Source organism: Pavona decussata, unplaced genomic scaffold (genome assembly GCF_977016875.1).
Source record: "Pavona decussata unplaced genomic scaffold, jaPavDecu1.1 SCAFFOLD_386, whole genome shotgun sequence".
In the NCBI taxonomy this organism is placed as follows: Eukaryota; Metazoa; Cnidaria; class Anthozoa; order Scleractinia; family Agariciidae; genus Pavona; species Pavona decussata.
Genome location: NW_028145758.1, coordinates 2,003,247 through 2,023,025, shown reverse-complemented (window position 1 = coordinate 2,023,025; position 19,779 = coordinate 2,003,247). Strand labels below are relative to the sequence as shown.

The window sequence follows — 19,779 nt, the reverse complement described above, 5'->3', positions numbered from 1 at the left end:
GGAAGGATGGTTAATAACTACCGCCCGGGAGGAGAGTGGTGCAACAACTGCCGTACATCGTATTACAGAGAGTTCAAAACAAACATAATGATGAGTGTTTTTTAATTGTATTGCTCAACTGTTTAAAACATTTGCCATATGTCACTTATTGTTCTCACTTTATTAAACACAAACACAATAGCCCCAGCAAACCACTTCAGTACTTTACTCCCAACAATTAATTTTATTGTAGGAAAACAGTGAAAGCACCTCTGGCCAACAACAAGTACATGTAGAAGATAAAAGTGAAATGTCTGATGCTGAAAAAGAAAGCTTGCTGGGAAAACTAAATGACATGGCAAAGCAACTGAAAGAGATCAAAGGTAGGCTGCAGAACTACATCACTACACTGGCACACTGGTCTGTATCGCAACTTAAATTCTTCCCATTTTGGGCTATCTACATGTTATTATGGAATACCGTGAAACCAATAATGGAACTTAATTATTGTCTGCCTTTTTCTCCAGTGCAGGAAGACAAAATGGTTTGGTATTTGCATTCTCTATTTATCTCTTTATTATATTTCTTATTTTTTAGAAAGCTCACTAGAAGAACAAGTGAAGAAGTTTCAACTTTCCTTGTACCATTATTACAACAACAAAAATAATGCTCCTCTTTACAGTCCTGTTGACATGAAAAGTTTTGTGCAGAAACATTGCCCTGGCCTTTGGGACACTCTCCTGACAGCAATAAAAAATGTCAGAGCTCCTCTGACGAGTGACCGCCTTGACCTGCAACAAAAAAGAGTTGTAGCATTATTGCATATCCTGGCATATTTTCGGTAAGAAATTACAGCGGTTACCAATAACATGCGACCTACGGCATTCAAAAGAGTCGGATAAATTTGCGTTTTGGTGGACGTCAATCAAAGAAAAGCCGTTGAAATTATTTTGAATTCTCGACTGACAAGATTTCAAGAGGGGTATAGAATGGTCAATCCGAGACTTTTGCGAGACTGCAAAACCCTTGTTTAAAATTACGAGACCGAGCCCCAAACGTTAATATCGAATCCGAGCCCGAGACTTTCTCTCTCTTAGTCTTTTGAGCCCCCAGTGGGGCATAGGGCCGCAGCCCGAGACTTTACCTGTAATAAATCGGAGCCCGAGACTCAAAAATCCTCTTAGCAGATCGAAGGGTTGAAAATATTTCGAGTTTATGGTATGTAACATGACAAAAAACTCCAATGGAAACCACAACGGAAGCCAGCTAACGTACGAAAAATTGCTTCGGGTCACATTATAAATTAGCACATGCTTTTTTAGCCTTCTTGCAGACGTTGTTTGTGTTGGTCTGATAAAAACAACGTCTGCAAAGGAGGCTAATGCTTTTCTTGCTCGTTCCGTGCTGATTTTGGTTAATATTGGGTGCAATTTTCGAGATTGTGAGACCCAAATTACAAAAATCCGAGACTTCGAGACAGTTCAACGTGTAGCGAGCCCGAGATTCTGAGACTCTTGTTTAGAATCCCGAAATTTCGTGACTGGGCGGATATTTTCCGAGACACATGATTTTCGATAGGACCATTCTATAGCCCTTTCAAGGTAACCCTGCAAGAAACTAAGAATTTTACCTCGCCAAGAGAAGGTAAACTTTATTTAAATTGATTCTCCAGCCAGATCAAGCGCAAATAAAAGGTAATTTGGAATTGAAAATTTTGATTTTCACTGCACGTGATAATTTGCTCATTTGCACGCATCGCTGATTTAATTGTTAGGTGTAGCGATTTCAAATGTTTCATAAAAAAATACGGCTTCGTCTAAACCTGATGCGCATTTTTTAAGATAACCTGTCTTGGAAATCAACTTTCATAAAGTTTACCATCCGTCAGCGGATAAAACTGTCAATTTCTTGGTTCTGTTGTCTTGAAATGTTCTCAGTATTCAAAACAATTTCAACGGCTTTTCTTTGATTGACGTCCACCAAAACGCAGCCTTAGGCCCGGTTCATACGTCGAACTTTACATGAGCCGAACCTAATCATTTGGTTCGGCGCATGTAAAGATCGACGTATGAATCAGTTAGGATCGACAGATTTGTATTTGGGTCGACCCGCCGTTCTATTCGACTGCGCCAGTCGAATAGAACGGCAAAAGTTCGACTTCGATTCAGACGTCGAACTTTTCATGTGCCGAACCAAATGCATACGTTATGTATAAATTATATAAATTATATCTATCCCAGAGGTCTGTGCATTCCATCGACTTGGCATGTGCGCAAAGGACTTCATTCTGAACAAGATGGCGGGAAAAGAGGAATGTGCTTGTTCTTCTTGTTTCGAAACAACTAAATATACTTGTCTGAGATGCGAAAGATAAAAAAAATCTATTCTTGATGTGCACACGCACTTCTAACCGACAGAAACTTTCCAATACAGGCTATATCAAAGGCGAAGCGTCAAGACTTCTCAGAACAAAATCTTCAAAAACAACATTTGAAGAAAACATTACTCTATTCAAACAGAGATTACGCAACAGAGGTTACCTCGATAACCTTATAATAAAACTCTTTCAGAAGTCAACCTCCGCGAAAGAATATCGGCACCACAAAACAAACTAAAAACCCGCAAAAACATTTTGAGGTTTGTTATGGAATATCGCCCTTCTGTGCCTAACCTAAAACAATTCAGATGAGTAAATACAGGAGCCATAATCAGGGATGGAGACCATAAGCGTGGGGTCCACGGATCCCCATGAGTTGTACCAAAAAAATATTTTTTAGAAAATATCGCTCCCCCCCCCCCCCCTCCCTCACGTCATATACCCGCGTGAATAGAGGCAAATTTGCGTGGGGCTACTACCTTATATGTGACACGGAAAGCAGCTGAGAAAAAATTCACTAAAGATAAAAAATTCCTTGCCTGTCTGAGTATATGTCCGTAGAGTGTAAGCTTTTTTCTTTCATTCAACAGTAGCAGCGCACGCAGCGCCACCGTTTTGGCGCCTTTTTGACTTTACTGTGAGAGTCAAGTGATCAATAAGCCGCTTATTCCAACTTTTCCCGTCTTCTTTCAATTGTTATCTTTTCTTCGTGAGAGTCTAATTCCTTAAATGTGGGCACTGAGGAGATATTTCCTGGCAGAATTTTAAAATTTGGACGCCACTTTGAACGGGTGGAAAAAAATTTCAATTTCTCCACGCGCGATCCTGGCCGTTTACACGCGTGCGCACACGCGCGTATGGCGCAATTTTTTTCTAAAATTAGATTTTTTTGGTACAACACATGGGGACAGGCCCACAAGTCAAAATGGCATCACGTGACGGTCTCCATCCCTGATTATGGCTCCTGGTAAATAACACTTGATAGAAAATCTGCCTCTGCTAAGGGAGATCTACTAAGATTCTTCCTTACTTTCGTACAGAAAAGGGAGATCTTTGAAAGACGTACTCGTAAAAGCAAATTAGCTTTGAAGGTCATATCCTTCTTATCTCGACAAGTAGGAGTCGTGTTTGGCCTGTCTTTATTATTTTACCAAACAAGCTCTTCCATGTCAGAATTCATCTTTCCCGCCATTTTAAATCTTGTTGAGTAAAAACAACAGCCGCTGACCACGAAAATCTACTTTCTCACTTTAACTTGAATTAAGTTCGACTTCAGTTAGGTTCGACGTCTGAATCAACTGCCGAACTTAATTATTTGGGTCGACCTTAATAGGTATTAGGTTCGGCTCATGTAAAGTTCGACGTATGAACCGGGCCTTATCGGAGTCTTTCGAAGGCGATAGGTCGCGTGTTATTGGTAACCGCTGTAAGAACATTTTGCCCTCTATGTTTTAACCACGTAATCGCAATGAGTCCTCGTAGAATAAAGGATTAATTTTCACTTGTGTTTTCAAAGTTTTCGCAAAATACGCGTGAAAATTAATCCGTAAATTTTACTCGGCCTCATGCGATTACAGTATAGGTCAGTATACAGAAGGAGAGAAACAATGCGTTTGTATTCTTTTTAATTTCAAGTTTCCGGTGCCGTAAACTATGTATTTGACGAGTGTTTGGTTCTGCAAAGGGGAAAATACACGTCTTACATTGAATTAGTTTCAGATGCAAGCAAGGTCTGATTTTTCCAGATGCTACTCGAAATTGTACAGCGGCAGAAACGTATCAACGCCAGGGACTGTTTCTTTTTACGAATGTTTGGTTTGCTGATAACTGAAGGAAAATTAGCCACCGTAAAGAGATTTGAGGGCCGACGTTTCCAGCGTTAGCCCCTCGTCAGAACGAATCCACCGTTCTGCCTCGCCGCTCTTGAGGTGATTCCGCTGAAAAAGAAGGAGTATTTAAAATTGTCTAAGACTTGGTCCAGTTCATGACTATGTTATGAGCATTACAAAAATGCAATAAAAAATGGGGGTCACCGTGCTCGTTTTTGTGCAACCTGGATGGCTATTATAGGAAATAGATGACCCACGAGGTTTATATTAGGAACGCTAGTAATCAGAAAAGGGAACTATCATTTCTAGAAAAATTTATTTCTTGCATTTAAATATCGAATCAGTTCAACAAAATTTACTTTAATCTTACACAACAAACTATTTTCATTGAACTGGAATTAAGATTATGAAGGAAATTAAAGATTTTGCTGCGTGTGTACGTAAGCAGCACTACCTAAATACGTGCTTTTTAAAGCATTCAAATAAAAATATCTCAAAGTAGAGTATTAAACTTTTCTTTAAATCGCGATATACAGTGGTCAACCGTATGACATTTAAATTGATGCATTAAAAAATGGGGGTCACCGTGCTCGTTAAGAAGAAAAGGACCATTTATTTTCCTGCCGAGCTTAACCTCAAGGAAATCCCGTAATGTTGTGCGTGCGCGCGCTCGTGCGCGCGCTAAATGACGCGAAAAATTATGCGCAGCAAGGATGCGCAATGCAATTCAACGGAATCACCTTAACAGGTTTTTTCGTTTCTTGAGTCAGCCAGTAAACAACTTCACTACTAATTTACCAAAGTTGAGTTACTTGCACGGCATTAACATCAATTAAAAAAATCATATATTGCTTAGAGTTTTTCTGTTTCAGCGACCACCTAAGTCCAAAGAATGAGCTCATTTCAAGAGAGCGACTGACCTTTCTAAAAGTACGAAAATAATTTTTGCCTTCTCAAACGTAGGTCAACAAATTGTATTCGGCATTGTTGTTGTCAAATCAGTTAAGGGCCCATTAAAGTATCTCGTTGCTAAGCTGCACGGTTGCTACCCAAATGCAATTTCACTTCCGGTCAGCCAAAATTTTTTCGCGCGCTTTATTTGGCGACGGCTCGGCGTCGCCGATTCAAGTCGCCGGTACCTCTTTTTTTACTTCGTTGCAACAAACACAAGGAAAACTTTTCGTTTACATTTTTATTGATTAATTTTCTGCTTTACGGGTACAACATGTGAGTCGTGCTTTTATTTTTGAAACTTGAGTGTTTTGCTTGAAAATGTCATCCACGTACGGACGTAAACAGAAAGCCGCAGCGATGGCTGCATGTCGATGGGGAAATCTCGAAAAGGTGACAGTACAAAATTTCCAGTGTCAGGTTGGAAATCGAAATCTCAAAGATGCGGAGACACAAACTGAAATTAGTATTGCGCTATCATCACCTGCAAACTTCAAAGAAAACTCTGAGTCCGCGGCCTTTTTGACCGCTCCGAAACTCCCTGACGTCTTTTGCGATAAAACTGTGCGACTCTGTGAATCTGTTTCCGTGAACTGCCCTTCCGAACCTGAGAAACTCGACTGTTTAGATATAACACAAATAAACAAAGCTATCGAGATCACTAAATTGCAACCACTCTCTCAAGACAGCATGGAGCAGCAGACGGGGAGCAAGGAGGCTTGTAAATTACTCTTGAAAGCAGCTCTAGCTCAAGAATTTCATTCTTACATCAAAAATGTTAACCACTCGATAGAAAACCTGACTGATAATGGTAAGCTCGAAACTTGTGATCGACAACTTCTCCTTACAACATCAACCTCGCTTGAGAACCTAGTTAACAGTAATTTAAGTAATCTACAACACTGTGACTTTGAAAAAGAAACTGAATTCGAATTTTGTTCGGTAAAGCAAAACACAGTAGAAGAGTTCGAGTTCGAGTGTAGTCGATGTGGGAAAAAAGTCAACTTGAAGAGTAGCATTCCTGTCGTTAAAGCCACAACTCTTCCAAGATCTGCAATACGTAATCTCGTTGCTCTTTCATTCCTTGTCAATGAGCAATATTTCAAAGATTACCACAACATTCTCGCGACTCTCGGTCTGGATCACGTCAGTTCCACTCAGTGGATCCATATTATTGAATGGATTGCACCGTTCGTAAAAAGATAAAAAGGATCGCCGACTGGGGCGTGCAAAAGCAGGAACTGAAGCAGTTCGACGTGGAGATAAGTCATTGTTGCACATCCAGTTCGACGGCTTTTATCTGACTCGCGGCCACTATTCGAATAACAGTTCAGCTACCGTTCACGATGCGAAGACTGGCAAAATTTATTGCGTACTCACACCAAACAAACAAAACGCGACCAAGGTGCTAACTGGGAAGGGACAAGCGGTGGAGCAGCCTGGCCAACAATGCTTAGGCACCAAGCCGCTGAAAATTCGTCACCACTTCCGGTGCTGCGAAAAAAAAAGCTTTTCTCCTCGAGAGATAATTGTAGTTGCTGGATTTTAAAACAATTTGAAAGAACATCATATTTTCTCGGAATTCAAGCATGGGTTTTGTGACAAAATGAAACCAAAAAAAATATGCGCAAAAAAGTGGTCAAAGAAGCACAATTTCCATTCTCATTTTTTTAATTTTCATTATAAACCAAAATGCATGCTTAAATTTCTTCAAAACGGCTTTTGAATTGTTATCGTACAGAAAATGCGGAAAAAAGGTTTAAGCCATTTAGTTAAAATGCATTTTTCTGTTTCCGGTCACGTCACATTGGGCGTGGTCCGATGACGTCATGAACTGGACCATGTTTGCCCCCTATGGGTATTGCCCAAATTTGGTCCAATTAAAACATACACGTGCAGAGTTATAGCAAATTGATTTTTCCCTAGCAACGGCATCAAAAGATACTTTAATGGGCCCTTAAACCCTGATTAAAACCTCTTTGACGTAGTATACATACCTTCTCGATTCCTTTGCCTTCCTTCTGCGTTCTTCTAAGAACTGAAAGAACTTTCCGTCTCAACTTTTTAGCGAACTTATTTCCCTTTATATTTACCAAAACACGTTTTTGAAGCGAGTGTTTGCTTTGCGACTGAAAACTTTTCTTTGTGACGCAACAAAGAGAAAAACGCGTGCGCAAAGGTCAGCCAATCAGAATCGTTCAGTAACTTCATACGTCATAGGGGCTCGTGCGAAATTGATGCGTTTTTGACATACTCGCTCCCGTCAACCGACCGACCGAGTGACAAAACCCCTAATCTCGTACCCAGATCTCAGTCGGTTCGGGATATCGAAATGTGGGAGATCTGGGTCCGAGATAACAAAAACCCCACATCGCGATAACTCATTCATTGCACATGCGCGCATTCACGAGTTAAAAATGAGGTTAGAATCTCATTGTCATTTCTTGCTGCTGGAGAGAAGGGTGGCTATGTAATAAAGACACCATCTTTTGTGATTGAGGAAGTGGGGTGCAAGCAGAGGCCACCACCTATTTTATGGTTTGGTGGGTCCTGTGCGAGTATAGTAGTTTTGACCACTTCCCTTATTAAAAGTATTTCCTGTGGCTTTCATTTTATCTACAAAAAGAATTGCAACGCCAGTTGTAAAGTTAAGTGAATTTTATTCTGCTTGACAAGCTCTCGTACAATAAACGTGAGTTTAGAAATAAAAGAAAATCTTTATCAATAATTCCGAAGAAAAATCATGAAAAAATTAACGGCGTTTTTGGCTAAGATATGCCTTTCTGCTGGTCTTCGGGATAAATTGTAGCAATGGGAGAGAGAAACCTGACTTTTGATCTGACAGACTTGACGACCTTCTTCCGCTTTGGAGTCGGTTCACTCAGGGTCTTTCGAATCTGCTCATCCGGTCTTTTGTAGTATCCATAAAGCGATGGAAAAAAGTTTGAAGGAGGGAGACTCACTGATTTCTTATTCAGTAACTCGTGACTTAAACTCCTCAGAATACTAAAACGAAAGATAATAAGTAATAATTTATAAAGAGTAAAGAGGTTTTCAATTGAGTGCCTTAAAAGCAAAGTAACTTCTCCGGCTTAACAGAACCGACGTAAACAGCGCAATGAATCAATCAGAACTCGAAGCAAACTTTGCCTATTGTTATGGTTTAAATTTTTTAAGACAATAAGCCTTTTGTTGTCTGTCCGTAGGGATTTTTCTGTCCAGTTTCGCGAAGTTATAATCGGGTCAAATCGGATTCAGTCGACAACTTGTCGCTGATGACAATTTTTTCCCAACGGTAGCCTACTTGGGAAAATGAAAACAAACTTACCGGGATTTGACTAAGTTTTCGTCGTACCGCGCGCGCATGTTTCGGCCTAACTCAGCCAAACTGTACTTTACTTTTATTTTGGTCGTCAAGTAAGTATTATTTTTTAGCTCATATTTTAGCGAGCAAGCGGCGATGAGTAGCTGGAAGCGATAAGAACGGGGCGGCTTCTTCGTTTTATCTCAGTTTCATATTCTTTATACGCTATGCTACTTTGAAAATGACTTTTGTTTAAAATTCGTGCATGGCTTAATAATTATTTAACAAATTGCGCCTGGATCTATGAAAACGATGAACGAAATCATAACTGTTGTCGATCGGCAAGAAGACAAGTTTTTCTTTTGCACCTTTTCACGTTTAAATGATTTCGCATTTTCGCCAATTGTTCCACTGCTAAAAACAACTCAATAAAGAAAGAAAAGGAAGGAAGAAATACAATGAAGACACACCGCTTTATGGCGAGAGTGCGCGAAAAGGCGGGTTTACTTAAGTTGTTAGGCCTCGCGTTTTTGTTTTTTGGTCTATTGAGGCAAGTAAACATCGCTGTTGAAGGTAAAACAAAAGGTGCGATTTTCGCGCCTTCTCTATCTTAAACTTCGAAAAACATTTTCTAGAAACTGAAACTTCTCTCTCAACGATCTCTTCTGATTGCGTGAGCGAAATGGTTCTTGTCAAGTGGCAATAGCGGAATGATTGTTGTCAAGTGCACGCGTCTCTGTAACCATTTACCATTAGCATAACTAGTACTCATTGACCATTTATCACAACAAGAAAACAATGTAGTCAACTAAGCGCGAATTTCAAAGAAGCTCAGTTGCGCTAATGAGTCCGTAACTTTTCTCTATAGGCAATTCGCAGAACAAGCTGAAGAAAGATCATCATTAGAATTTCATTCATGTTGCGCACAAGACTTGACAAACGTTGGCGACACGCGCTTCTACGTGGAAAGTAAAGTTTTTGTCACGATTAAGAGACAAAGACGAGAAAACAATGCACAACGGCCATGAAAGCGTTCACGTTATACATACACTAGTGGAACTACTGCACATAATTGATAGTGGCGTAACTATACACGGTAGTTTTTCGCTGCAGGTAGACTGCTTTCCTCGCAGCGGCTTTGGCTTTAAAAGCACCTGGCCTATTGCCGGTCATTAAACAAACCAGAAAAAAATCCTTATTACTTCTCATAAATTTTCAGTTTCTTATCCGATGACTGGGTCTTGCTTGTAGTTGTTTTGCGCTTTTCCATTTGTATTTTAGAATACAAACCCGAGCCCTTTTAGCGTGCTTCTGAACGTTCACATTCGCCGGTTTGCGCGAAGAAGGGAAATACATTGAAACGTCAACAGCCCGCGCGTCATGAAACAAATTTTCCCTTCCGTACCCCGGTAAAATTTTCGTTGTTCTGAGCGAAATTTCCCTTATCCCACCCCAGAGAAAGGTGATATTGTCAACATCTGGTCATCAACGAATATTTTGAATCTCGCGGTCGAAAATTTGCTAAGCGTCGGTTCTTTCAAGCTTTTGTTCTAGAAACAAAAGAGCCTCAAAGCTGCAAACAATAAAAATGCCCATAAAAGGAAGTTAATCCAGTGCCATTGTCTTCCAAAAATTTTAAAACACAAAGTTTGATATGTCCACGTTACCATACTCCCACAGTTTGTTATCGCGACGATGAACCGCCCCAACGTTTATCAATTTATTGCCCTCGTTTTAGTAGTGTGTTGTTTCCAAGCGCTCGTTATCTACCACTTCTTATGCCCTTCGGGCGTCGTTGTTCCCGCCTTGAAAGTTCCTCCTCCTCAGAATAATCTACCAACTGTCGAACCGGCCAAACGTCAAAGCACCGATAACAAAACTGGTAAAGTTCATGCGTGTATATTTACCGGACGGTGGATATACCTTCGAATTCTGTTGCCTTACCTCTACAGGGAACTTCGACAAAACGGTGGTGTGGTCGACAGAGTCATATTCGCTATGATAGGATACACCGAAGAAGACCAATCGAAGTTGAAAAACTTCGTGGCGGCTGCGAACAGTATTTTAAAAGACGATGCCTTTCAGTTTCTGTATTTAAAAGAAGATCCAAGTCCACCACACGTTCCAGGTGTTATGCATTTGTATCCATTCTACAGAAAGTTTTACTATACTGTCTTTCAACGCCTCCTACGAAATCCATCTGATGTTTATTTCAAAATGGACGACGATATCGTTTATCTCCACCCGAATGTTTTTGGTAGCATGATAAACAATAAAAATACTAGCGAATGCTTCTTGCACTACGGCAACATCGTGACCAACTGGAGATGCAACTGGCTTCATCAGAAGATTGGCGTTTATGACAACGAGGTGAATCCAAAGGGATTGAAGATCGACTTTGATCCAGCCGCCGAATGCGGGGTGAGAAGTCCAGAATGTACGGAAATGATACTTCGTTCTTTTATACACCATTATCATAAAAAGCAGTTAGATAGATACCTGTTTCGTGGAAGGGATCAGACTACGAAAGGACAACGCTTCAGTATTAACTTTTTTCTCATTGATGCTGACATCATGGATTTTCAGCGAATGATGGAGGCTGGACCGATCGAGGGCGATGAAATTTGGTGGTCAATGCAATATGCAGGATCAGCTCCACAAACAAGTTGTATTGTCGGCGAGGGTTTGGTGGTACACTTCTCTTACGCAATAACTGTAAAACAGATCTTGGAGTTGGGTTTGTTAAAAGAGTTTGAAGACATTGTTCGCATAGAACTTGGTCAGACTTTGCCTGAAACACTGTGGAACGCGACTGAGTTCTCTTGAATTTGTTCGTTTTCAACTTTGTTGGGAGCAAGACACGGCAAGAAAACCCTCATTCAACAGTGATTTCACCAGACGGATAATTCTAGGAAAATGTAGTATTGGTCTTCAGTTTTCCGATTTTGGAAAATGTTCTGTGAATTAGTCGTTTTTCTTTTGTGAACGCTAGCAAAATGTAAAGTGTATCATATGTTTTCTATCACGCGGAAAACCGTTTTGTATTCAGAACCGTTTTCTTGGCATTGTCCCGCCTGAGTGAAAGAGGCGTTTATCGTAGTTTTTCTAGCTATATCTGTTTTTTATCGATCTGTAACCGTGTTCTTTTCAAATGGTAGAAAGCTTCGCAGTGCAGGTGAATCAAAATTATTGATGCCTAAAATTTGGTTTAATTGTTGTTAGTTTGCTCATGAATTAAACTTGCATTTTCTCTTAATTACATGTATAAACAGTCAAGTTTTCTCGTTTTGTCTGTTTTGTACGCTAAGAAACAGGTGAATTGTTTGTTTGTTTTGCTTTAAGGGTGAGTGGTTTTACTCCAAGCTGGGATCGACTGACTGTTTTACGAAACGTCTCGATAGTTTTACAGCGGTTACCAATAACACGCGACCTACGGCATTCAAAAGAGTCGGATAAATTTGCGTTTTGGTGGACGTCAATCAAAGAAAAGTTGAAATTATTTTGAATTCTGACAAGATTCCAAGGTAACCCTGCAAGAAACTAAGAATTTTACCACGCTAAGAGAAGGTAAACTTCATTTAAATTGATTCTCCAGCCAGATCAAGCGCAAGTAAAAGGTAATTTTGATTTTCACTGCACGTGATAATTTGCTCATTTGTACGCATCGCTGATTTAATTGTTAGGTGTAGCCACAGGGAGCCCACACAAACTATGTGACCGTTTGTATTTTGAATTTATAGAGGCAATGTATGGGAATATCGAAAATCCTCGTATTATCGTACTAGATTGCGATAGATATTCTCATTTAACATCAAAATAAACGTAGTTTTACCTTAAATGTTGTGTGTTGTCGTTCCTGAGGTTGAAGACGGCGATTTTAGCCATTTGAAGGGTTCGGCGTTGAACGTTCACTCGAGCTTAATAGAAGAGTGAGAAGGGAGGAAAACTTGTTTTGAAAGGGTTCCAGCGCCGGAGCGATTTTTCCCCCAAAAAACGCAACGCTCCGATTTCAAACTTCACAGCATAAAGGTCAAAAGAGTTTCGATTCTTCTCGTACCTTCCAATCGAAAATCCATGCAAACAGCCCGGAGCTAGTCCTCGAAGAAAATCAAAATCCCACAGTATTCGAGCGAGTGGAATGCGTAGCAAAATTCATACGTGCCAGCCAAACCGTCCCGCTGATTGCCCCTTTCTGATTGGACGATGTTAGACAATGGCACGTATGAATTTTGCTACGCTACTCGCTACTCGCTACTCGCTCGAATACTGTGGGATTTTGATTTTCTTCGAGGATTAGCTCCGGGCCGTTTGGATGGATTTTCGATTGGAAGGTACGAGAAGAATCGAAAATCTTTTGACCTTTATGCTGTGAAGTTTGAAATCGGAGCGATGCGTTTTTTGGGGGAAAAATCGCTCCGGCGCTGGAACCCTTTCAAAACAAGTTTTCCTCCCTTCTCACTCTTCTATTACGCTCGAGTGAACGTTCAACGCCGAACCCTTCAAATGGCTCAAATCGCCGTCTTCAACCTCAGGAACGACAACACACAACATTTAAGGTAAAACTACGTTTATTTTGATGTTAAATGAGAATATCTATCGCAATCTAGTACGATAATACGAGGATTTTCGATATTCCCATACATTGCCTCTATAAATTCAAAATACAAACGGTCACATAGTTTGTGTGGGCTCCCTGTGGTGTAGCGATTTCAAATGTTTCATAAAAAAATACGGCTTCGTCTAAACAATGCGCATTTTTTAGATAACCTGTCTTGGAAATCAACTTTCATAAAGTTCACCATCCGTCAGCGGATAAAACTGTCAATTTCTTGGTTCTGTTGCCTTGAAATGTTCTCAGAAAGCTTCAGAATTCAAAACAATTTCAACGGCTTTTCTTTGATTGACGTCCACTAAAACGCAGCCTTATCGGAGTCTTTCGAAGGCGATAGGTCGCGTGTTATTGGTAACCGCTGTAATCTTTGTCAAGAAGTAATGATAAAAAAAAAAAAACATTTTATTAAATAATTTTTTTTATTTTGATACCTAAACTTACATGTACTTTGTGCTAAAATTTCCCTTTATTTTTACACAGCAAAATAAATGGCCTCCCCTGTTCATTTCAGGTCCCAGAAAACAAACAACCTTCAAAAAGATCCTGGTTTACATGCAGCATTGAGTGGTTTAACCATGGCTGGGCTATCCTCTGGACAAGTATTTGGCTTTTCAGTTAACCCAAGAACTATCGAGAAATATAAGAGGGACCTGGCGGATAAACATACGGATTTTGCCAGGGATCAGCTTTCCAAAGCGAGAAATGTAATAACATTATCAATATACATTAACATAACAGATTTCTGTACATACAGTTGAGACTACAAACTGACCTTACAAGCAAAAATTACTGGCTGACTGGCTGTATGAAAAGTATTGGAAATGAACAGAATTCATTTGAATAATCCCCTCAGGCCAAGAGAGAATTTAATAGCATCAACTTTCATTTTAAGCATAGGTACTGTACATTGTAGACAAGTGACATTTAAAACCATTTAACATTTAAAACTAAAGATTAATTAATACAACATTGGATGATACAACAACAGAAGAGTCAAGAAACCAAAAAAAAAAAAAAAAAAAAGGAAATCAGAAAGGAAACACAAAACTGCATAAGAGAAATCTAAAACACCACTACAGTTTTAGCAAGAATCATATTTTAACGAGGATAATTTTTGCTGTTTTCAGCTCAAATGTTTTGTGATTATGATGCTTGACGATTACCATAATATTCACACCAAAAAAGTGCCACAAAAACTCAAAACATCAACAGCTGTTCACATGGCCTCCAGTATTTTGGATATTCATGTTGGCATTCCAGCTATAGTGCAGCCTACAGGCATCCCATTACATCGACCTGTTCCAGTTACAATACAGGGGCAAGTTAAAGTTTGTCATGGTGGAATTGCTTCTGATGTGGTAACTAATATCTTGAAAGATGCCTTGGTCAGTATGGAAAGAACTTACATAAAACAGATTCCCCCAAAAATGATGCAAATCGATCCAGCAAAACTTGTACAGTCCATGAGAGAAATGAGGTGATGACAATGTCTTGAAAATCATAATCAGATCTAATTAAATTAAATATTACATACATTATTACAATTTTTGTTGTTGTAATAATTTTACAGAACCACAATTACAGAATATAGAAAACTGAAGCAAAAATAACAATATTATTCAATATCGCAAAATATTTGCTTAGTTCTGTACTTTTTACATGGTTAATGATGGAACAAGCCAAGATGACCTAGCCACATTGGAGTCGTGCACTGTATTGGATGTGTTTGAACAGGATCTCAAGAGTAAACAAAACTACAAAGATGCAATCCACTACCTTTTAACTTGTATCCAGCCTTGGAAGAGTATTGTAAACATCACATTCTTCCACTTCCAGCAGACTGGCCGGAATTTTATTATCCCAAAAAATGAATTGCACAAGGGAGAGAAAAAAGACTCAGTTTAATTGTACCAGAACAAGGACCATTTCATGTTTACCTAAATGCTATAGAGGATGTGGTCTTAATATTTAAGTTTTTCTTCGATGAAAATTTGTGTTTGGAGGACTTCTCCCACAAAAGCCAAAGCCATTCCGTTCATCTTTGTGTTTTACAGCAGCCTTTCTAGGATGGATTCTTGTGAGAGACAAAGTGGTACCTAAATTTGGTTTATCCAAGAGTCACGAGTTCACATCAGTTCTCTCCTTGCTTGATCATGTAGTGCCACTTGTTTTTTTTCACTATCAAACTTTCAGAAGTGGTAACATTGAGGAATATGAATGTTTGATGGCACAGCTGGCTATTTTGTTCATATCATGGCAACGGAGACATTACAACAAGTCCACTTTATCTTTCCTTAGTGACCTGGCCTACCACAAAACATTTTTGCCAGAATACTTCCAATTAAAACTCCAGTAGCTACCATTATCACCGAAAAAAAAGTTGAAGTCTTCCACTCACTTCTCAGGAAATATACCAATTTATTGTTTCAACACAGGACCTGAGATACAAAATACTGCAAGAACAATTGGCTCATCTGGCTTTCTAACAATATTTAAAGAATGGTTTGTACCAACGTACCACCGTGGAAACAGTGAAACAAATTATTGGGCCATTGCCGGAAAAACAGCAGAATATCTGTTAAACATCTTAGAGGAAATAGCAGCAAACACAGAAAATTCCAGAGAAGTACAACCCAACATTCCTCTTTTTTTTTTTTTTAGATTCATAAAATTATCATGGATACCATTTTTCAATATTCTGTAACTATACGCTGGTGACAGTTTTCAACAGTCTTCTTTGCATGAATGAGTATAAAAACACAATCAATTCAACAGTTTACTACAGACAAGTACTCTGTTCAGAGAAAATAATATTTAATATAAGTGTTTCATCTTTTCTTTTGCTTTGTTTCAGGTTCCTCGTGAAACCTGTAGAAATGGTAAGCCAAAAGGGAAGCAGACTTATCAATTTCCATCATTTGGTGCAACTGTGGATTTAAGAAGCCTTCCCTTGTCATATCAATTTGAAAATCTTGGTCAAGTGCAACCAGATCCAGAAGCCTTGTGTGATCTACCATCCTGTCGTTCCATGCCAAGGGATACAATTAAGAGAATGGCTTTTTTCCACACTTAACATGAAACATGCATGTCATTAAGTGGATGCCCCATCTGCAAGGCACCCTTACAGACAAAAGTAGAAGACCTTAGTTTTTCATTTAACAAAGGACTATTAGATCGAAATGATGAGAATAACACCGCTGATGACAGCTCTGATGAGGATGAAGATGATGTTGAACAGAACCTCCCTAATACTTCTAACTCATCTGATTATTACACATCACAAGAATGGCAAACTAAGATTACTAACATTACTAATGACTATCATCCTGTAAGACACCCAACTAATTCTAACAGAGTACAATCACTTCTTCAACCAGCTCGTAGACCACCTCAAACATTTCAAGATAAACAAGCAAGTCAAGAGTCAAGTGCATCTACAGAAGAGAGGCCACAAGTTCTCATTCCACAACTTCCAACTCTCAACATCTTGATTCCACCAACAATCCACAATCACTTTACAACCTGGCACTTTCCCCAACATCTCTCCCAACCTTCAATTCAAGGACGTAATGGAAGCAATGCATGCACCCTAATCTCTTTAACAATAGCAAAACTGTTTCACACATTTCCCATCCAGTCTGTAGACCCAACACAGCACATTAATACAACCTTAGCTTATCTTGTAGTATCTGGAATAATTTCTAATTGGAAATCAGAACTATGATAATGTTACTATGGGTGTACTCCAGATTTCAGTGTCAAGGAGGGTGTTGCTAGCCTTAGTCTTCTTGGCAATGTTAGTGTTGGTAATGAAATGGCCGTCAGCATCATAGACAAGCAAATCCCAACAGCATCCCTATTACATCTCCTGGATTCTGCCCTTACATGAAACACAACAGAAAAGTCTGCATACCTTTTTATACTAGATGGAAAAACTGTTTCCTTTATCCCAATGCCACACAGCCAGATATTACTTGTGGACAGTCAATTGCATGGTAACACTGGAGCTCTTGTAGCCCATTCACAAAGAGGAGACCTTCCCCCAGCTGTTAAGCTGGTTTAAAGCATTTAATGCTTTTCAGTACAACCTTGGAACTGTTACAAAGATAACATTAAATTGAGATAACATTTAACTGAGAGGGTAAAACCTCAATACCATTTATGAGCACAGAATAAGTGGATTAACTACAAATATTTACAAATAAACAGTATTCGATCAAATGTTTTCAAAGTATTGTTAAAAAAAAATTGATATCATTATTCTAGTTGCTCTTGGAACCACATGTAGGATATCCACGTTTGCTCATACAGTACTTGTACAATTATAAACTTGCTCATACTTGGATTAACTTCCTCACTCAACAAGCAATGTGCTATGGACCTCACAGATTACATGAGGGTATAAATCGTAAAACTAAAACAGTATGAAAAATTCGTAATGAAAGAAATGAACGTGATTGTAAATAAGCTTATGACTTGCAGTGCATGCTTCATAATTGTTATTCTCTCACATGAGTTGTGCTTTCAATGACATAACACAGCGAAAAAGTCGAAGATATTTAAGAAAATTTCTACGCTATTTATTCCGTTGTTAATTAGTATTTTAAAATTTTAAAGATATTTGTACTAAAACAAGATGCCCCTCTAATGGCATTACACGGAATGCTTAATGTAGCCCCATTTATTCCCCATTGTATGCTTCGCAGATTTTTAAAACCTATCTTCCCTTCGCAATTGAAATAATTCAATGGTTTTATTCAGAGAGACTGCTTGATATTTTGTCATTGTGTTATTGGGAAACATACCGGAAATCACTCTGCGATAACGATTGTTATCATTGTGTTACTGGGAATCATACCGGGAATAACTCTGCAATAACGTCGTGACCCCGCTGAACTGGTCTGGCTTCCTTGGCTTTGAATTATTTGATCTGTTTGTAAAAGCGAAGTTTCTTCGCTGTGAACTCTCACAATTTCCACCGTTTCAACTTTCGAGTACGACTTAGAAGTTATTATTTCGATTTAACGCTCGAAAAACGTTCTTTTTCTTTCTGAAAACGGCAGATTCGGAGTCCTAAATTCAGACATGTGGCCGCCATTGAACGAAAACAACTTTTCCAAATGATGATTTGCTTTGACGTCACACAGGAAGTGATGAGTGGGTCCCCTCTCTCGTGATATGTGCCTGAAAAATAGATTTTGATTGGGCCGCTTCTGTTGAAGACAATCAGAACAATATATCCTTACTAGGGGAGGACAGAGTTTAATGCATAAATTAATGTGCACATTTGTGACTATGATGAAGAAAAAAACAAGATGCCCCTCTAATGGCATTACACGAAATGCTTAATGTAGCCCCAATTATTCCCCATTGTATGTTTCGCAGATATTTAAAAACTATCCTCCCTTGGCAATTGAAATAATTGTCTGAATGGTTTTATTAAGATATATTGCGTGATACTTATCGTTGTGTTACTAGGAATCATACCAGAAATAACTATGCAATAACGTCATGACCCCGCTGAACTGGTCTGGCCTCCTCTAGCTCTAATCCTTTGCGTTGATTATTCGATCTGTTTTTTAAAGCGGAGTTTCTTTGCTGTGAACTCTCCCAATTTCCACCGTTTCAACTATCGAGTACTACCTAGAAGTTATTATTTCAATTTACTGCTTGAAAAAGGTTTGTTTTCTCTCTGAAAACGGCAGATCAGAGTCTTAAATTCATACATGTGGCCGCCATTGAACAAAAACAACTTTTCGAAGTGATGACTTGCTTTGACGTCACACAGGTAGAGATAAGTGGGTCCCCTCCCTCGTGATATACGCGCCGATAATAGATTTTGATTGGGCTGTTTTTGTTCGAGACAATCAGAACAATAAATCCCTTCTGGGAGAGGGTAGAATTTAATCAAGGTTTAATGAATAAATCAAATAATGATTTGACGTCACACAGGAAGGATGAGTGGGTCCCCTCTCTCGTGATATGTGCCGAATAATAGATTTTGATTGGCCTGCTTTTGTTGAAGACAATCAGAACAATACATCCCCACTAGGGGAGGACATATTTTAATGCATAAATTAATTTGTCGATTTGTGACTATGACGAAGAAAAAACAAGATGCCTGCTATACTGGCATTACGCGTGATGCCGGGGCTGATTCATTTATTCCAACTGTATGCTTCGCCGATTTATAAAACTATCCTTGCTAATGGAATACTTTGAGTCACGACGATCGCGTTACGTTGTTTCCCTTGTGTTACGCGACTCAGACCATCAACGGAAATTTGTGAAATGCCATTACGATGACGTAAGCTTCTCAATGACCTCTTTTCAGTCTCGCGTCGTGGTCTAAGACTGTCAAACAAAGCACGATTCCTTCGCCAGGAACTCACCAATTTCCACCGTTTTACGTGTCGGGTGCTTCTTAGAAGTTATTCTTTCGATTTACCGCTTCAAAATGGTGAAATTTCCGTTTGAAAACGGCACACTTGAGTCCAGAACATGTTAAAACAATATGGCGCGACAATTTAATCCGTCTTTAATAAATATATCAAATGATGCATTGACGTCACACAGGTAGGGGTGAGTGAGTCCCCTCCCTCACGATATAAGCGACAAGAATGGATTTTGATTGGCCTGCTTCTGTTGAAGACAATCAGAACAATACATCCCGAGTAGGAGAGGGGAGAGTTTAATGAATAAATTAATGTACCGATTTGTAGCTACT

At 39.2% G+C, this 19,779-nt stretch overlaps 1 protein-coding gene across 1 annotated transcript; it reads left to right on the top strand.

Annotated features, from left to right (window-relative positions):
* The first annotated feature begins 249 nt into the window (after nucleotides 1-249).
* LOC146451603 (uncharacterized) lies at nucleotides 250-17,880 on the top strand. The gene is made up of 3 exons (XM_085099092.1): nucleotides 250-362; nucleotides 577-820; nucleotides 13,564-17,880. Exons 1-3 carry the CDS (start codon nucleotides 290-292, stop codon nucleotides 13,808-13,810), a joined length of 564 nt encoding a protein of 187 aa, XP_084955218.1. The 5' UTR covers nucleotides 250-289; the 3' UTR covers nucleotides 13,811-17,880.
* The last annotated feature ends 1,899 nt before the right edge of the window (nucleotides 17,881-19,779 follow it).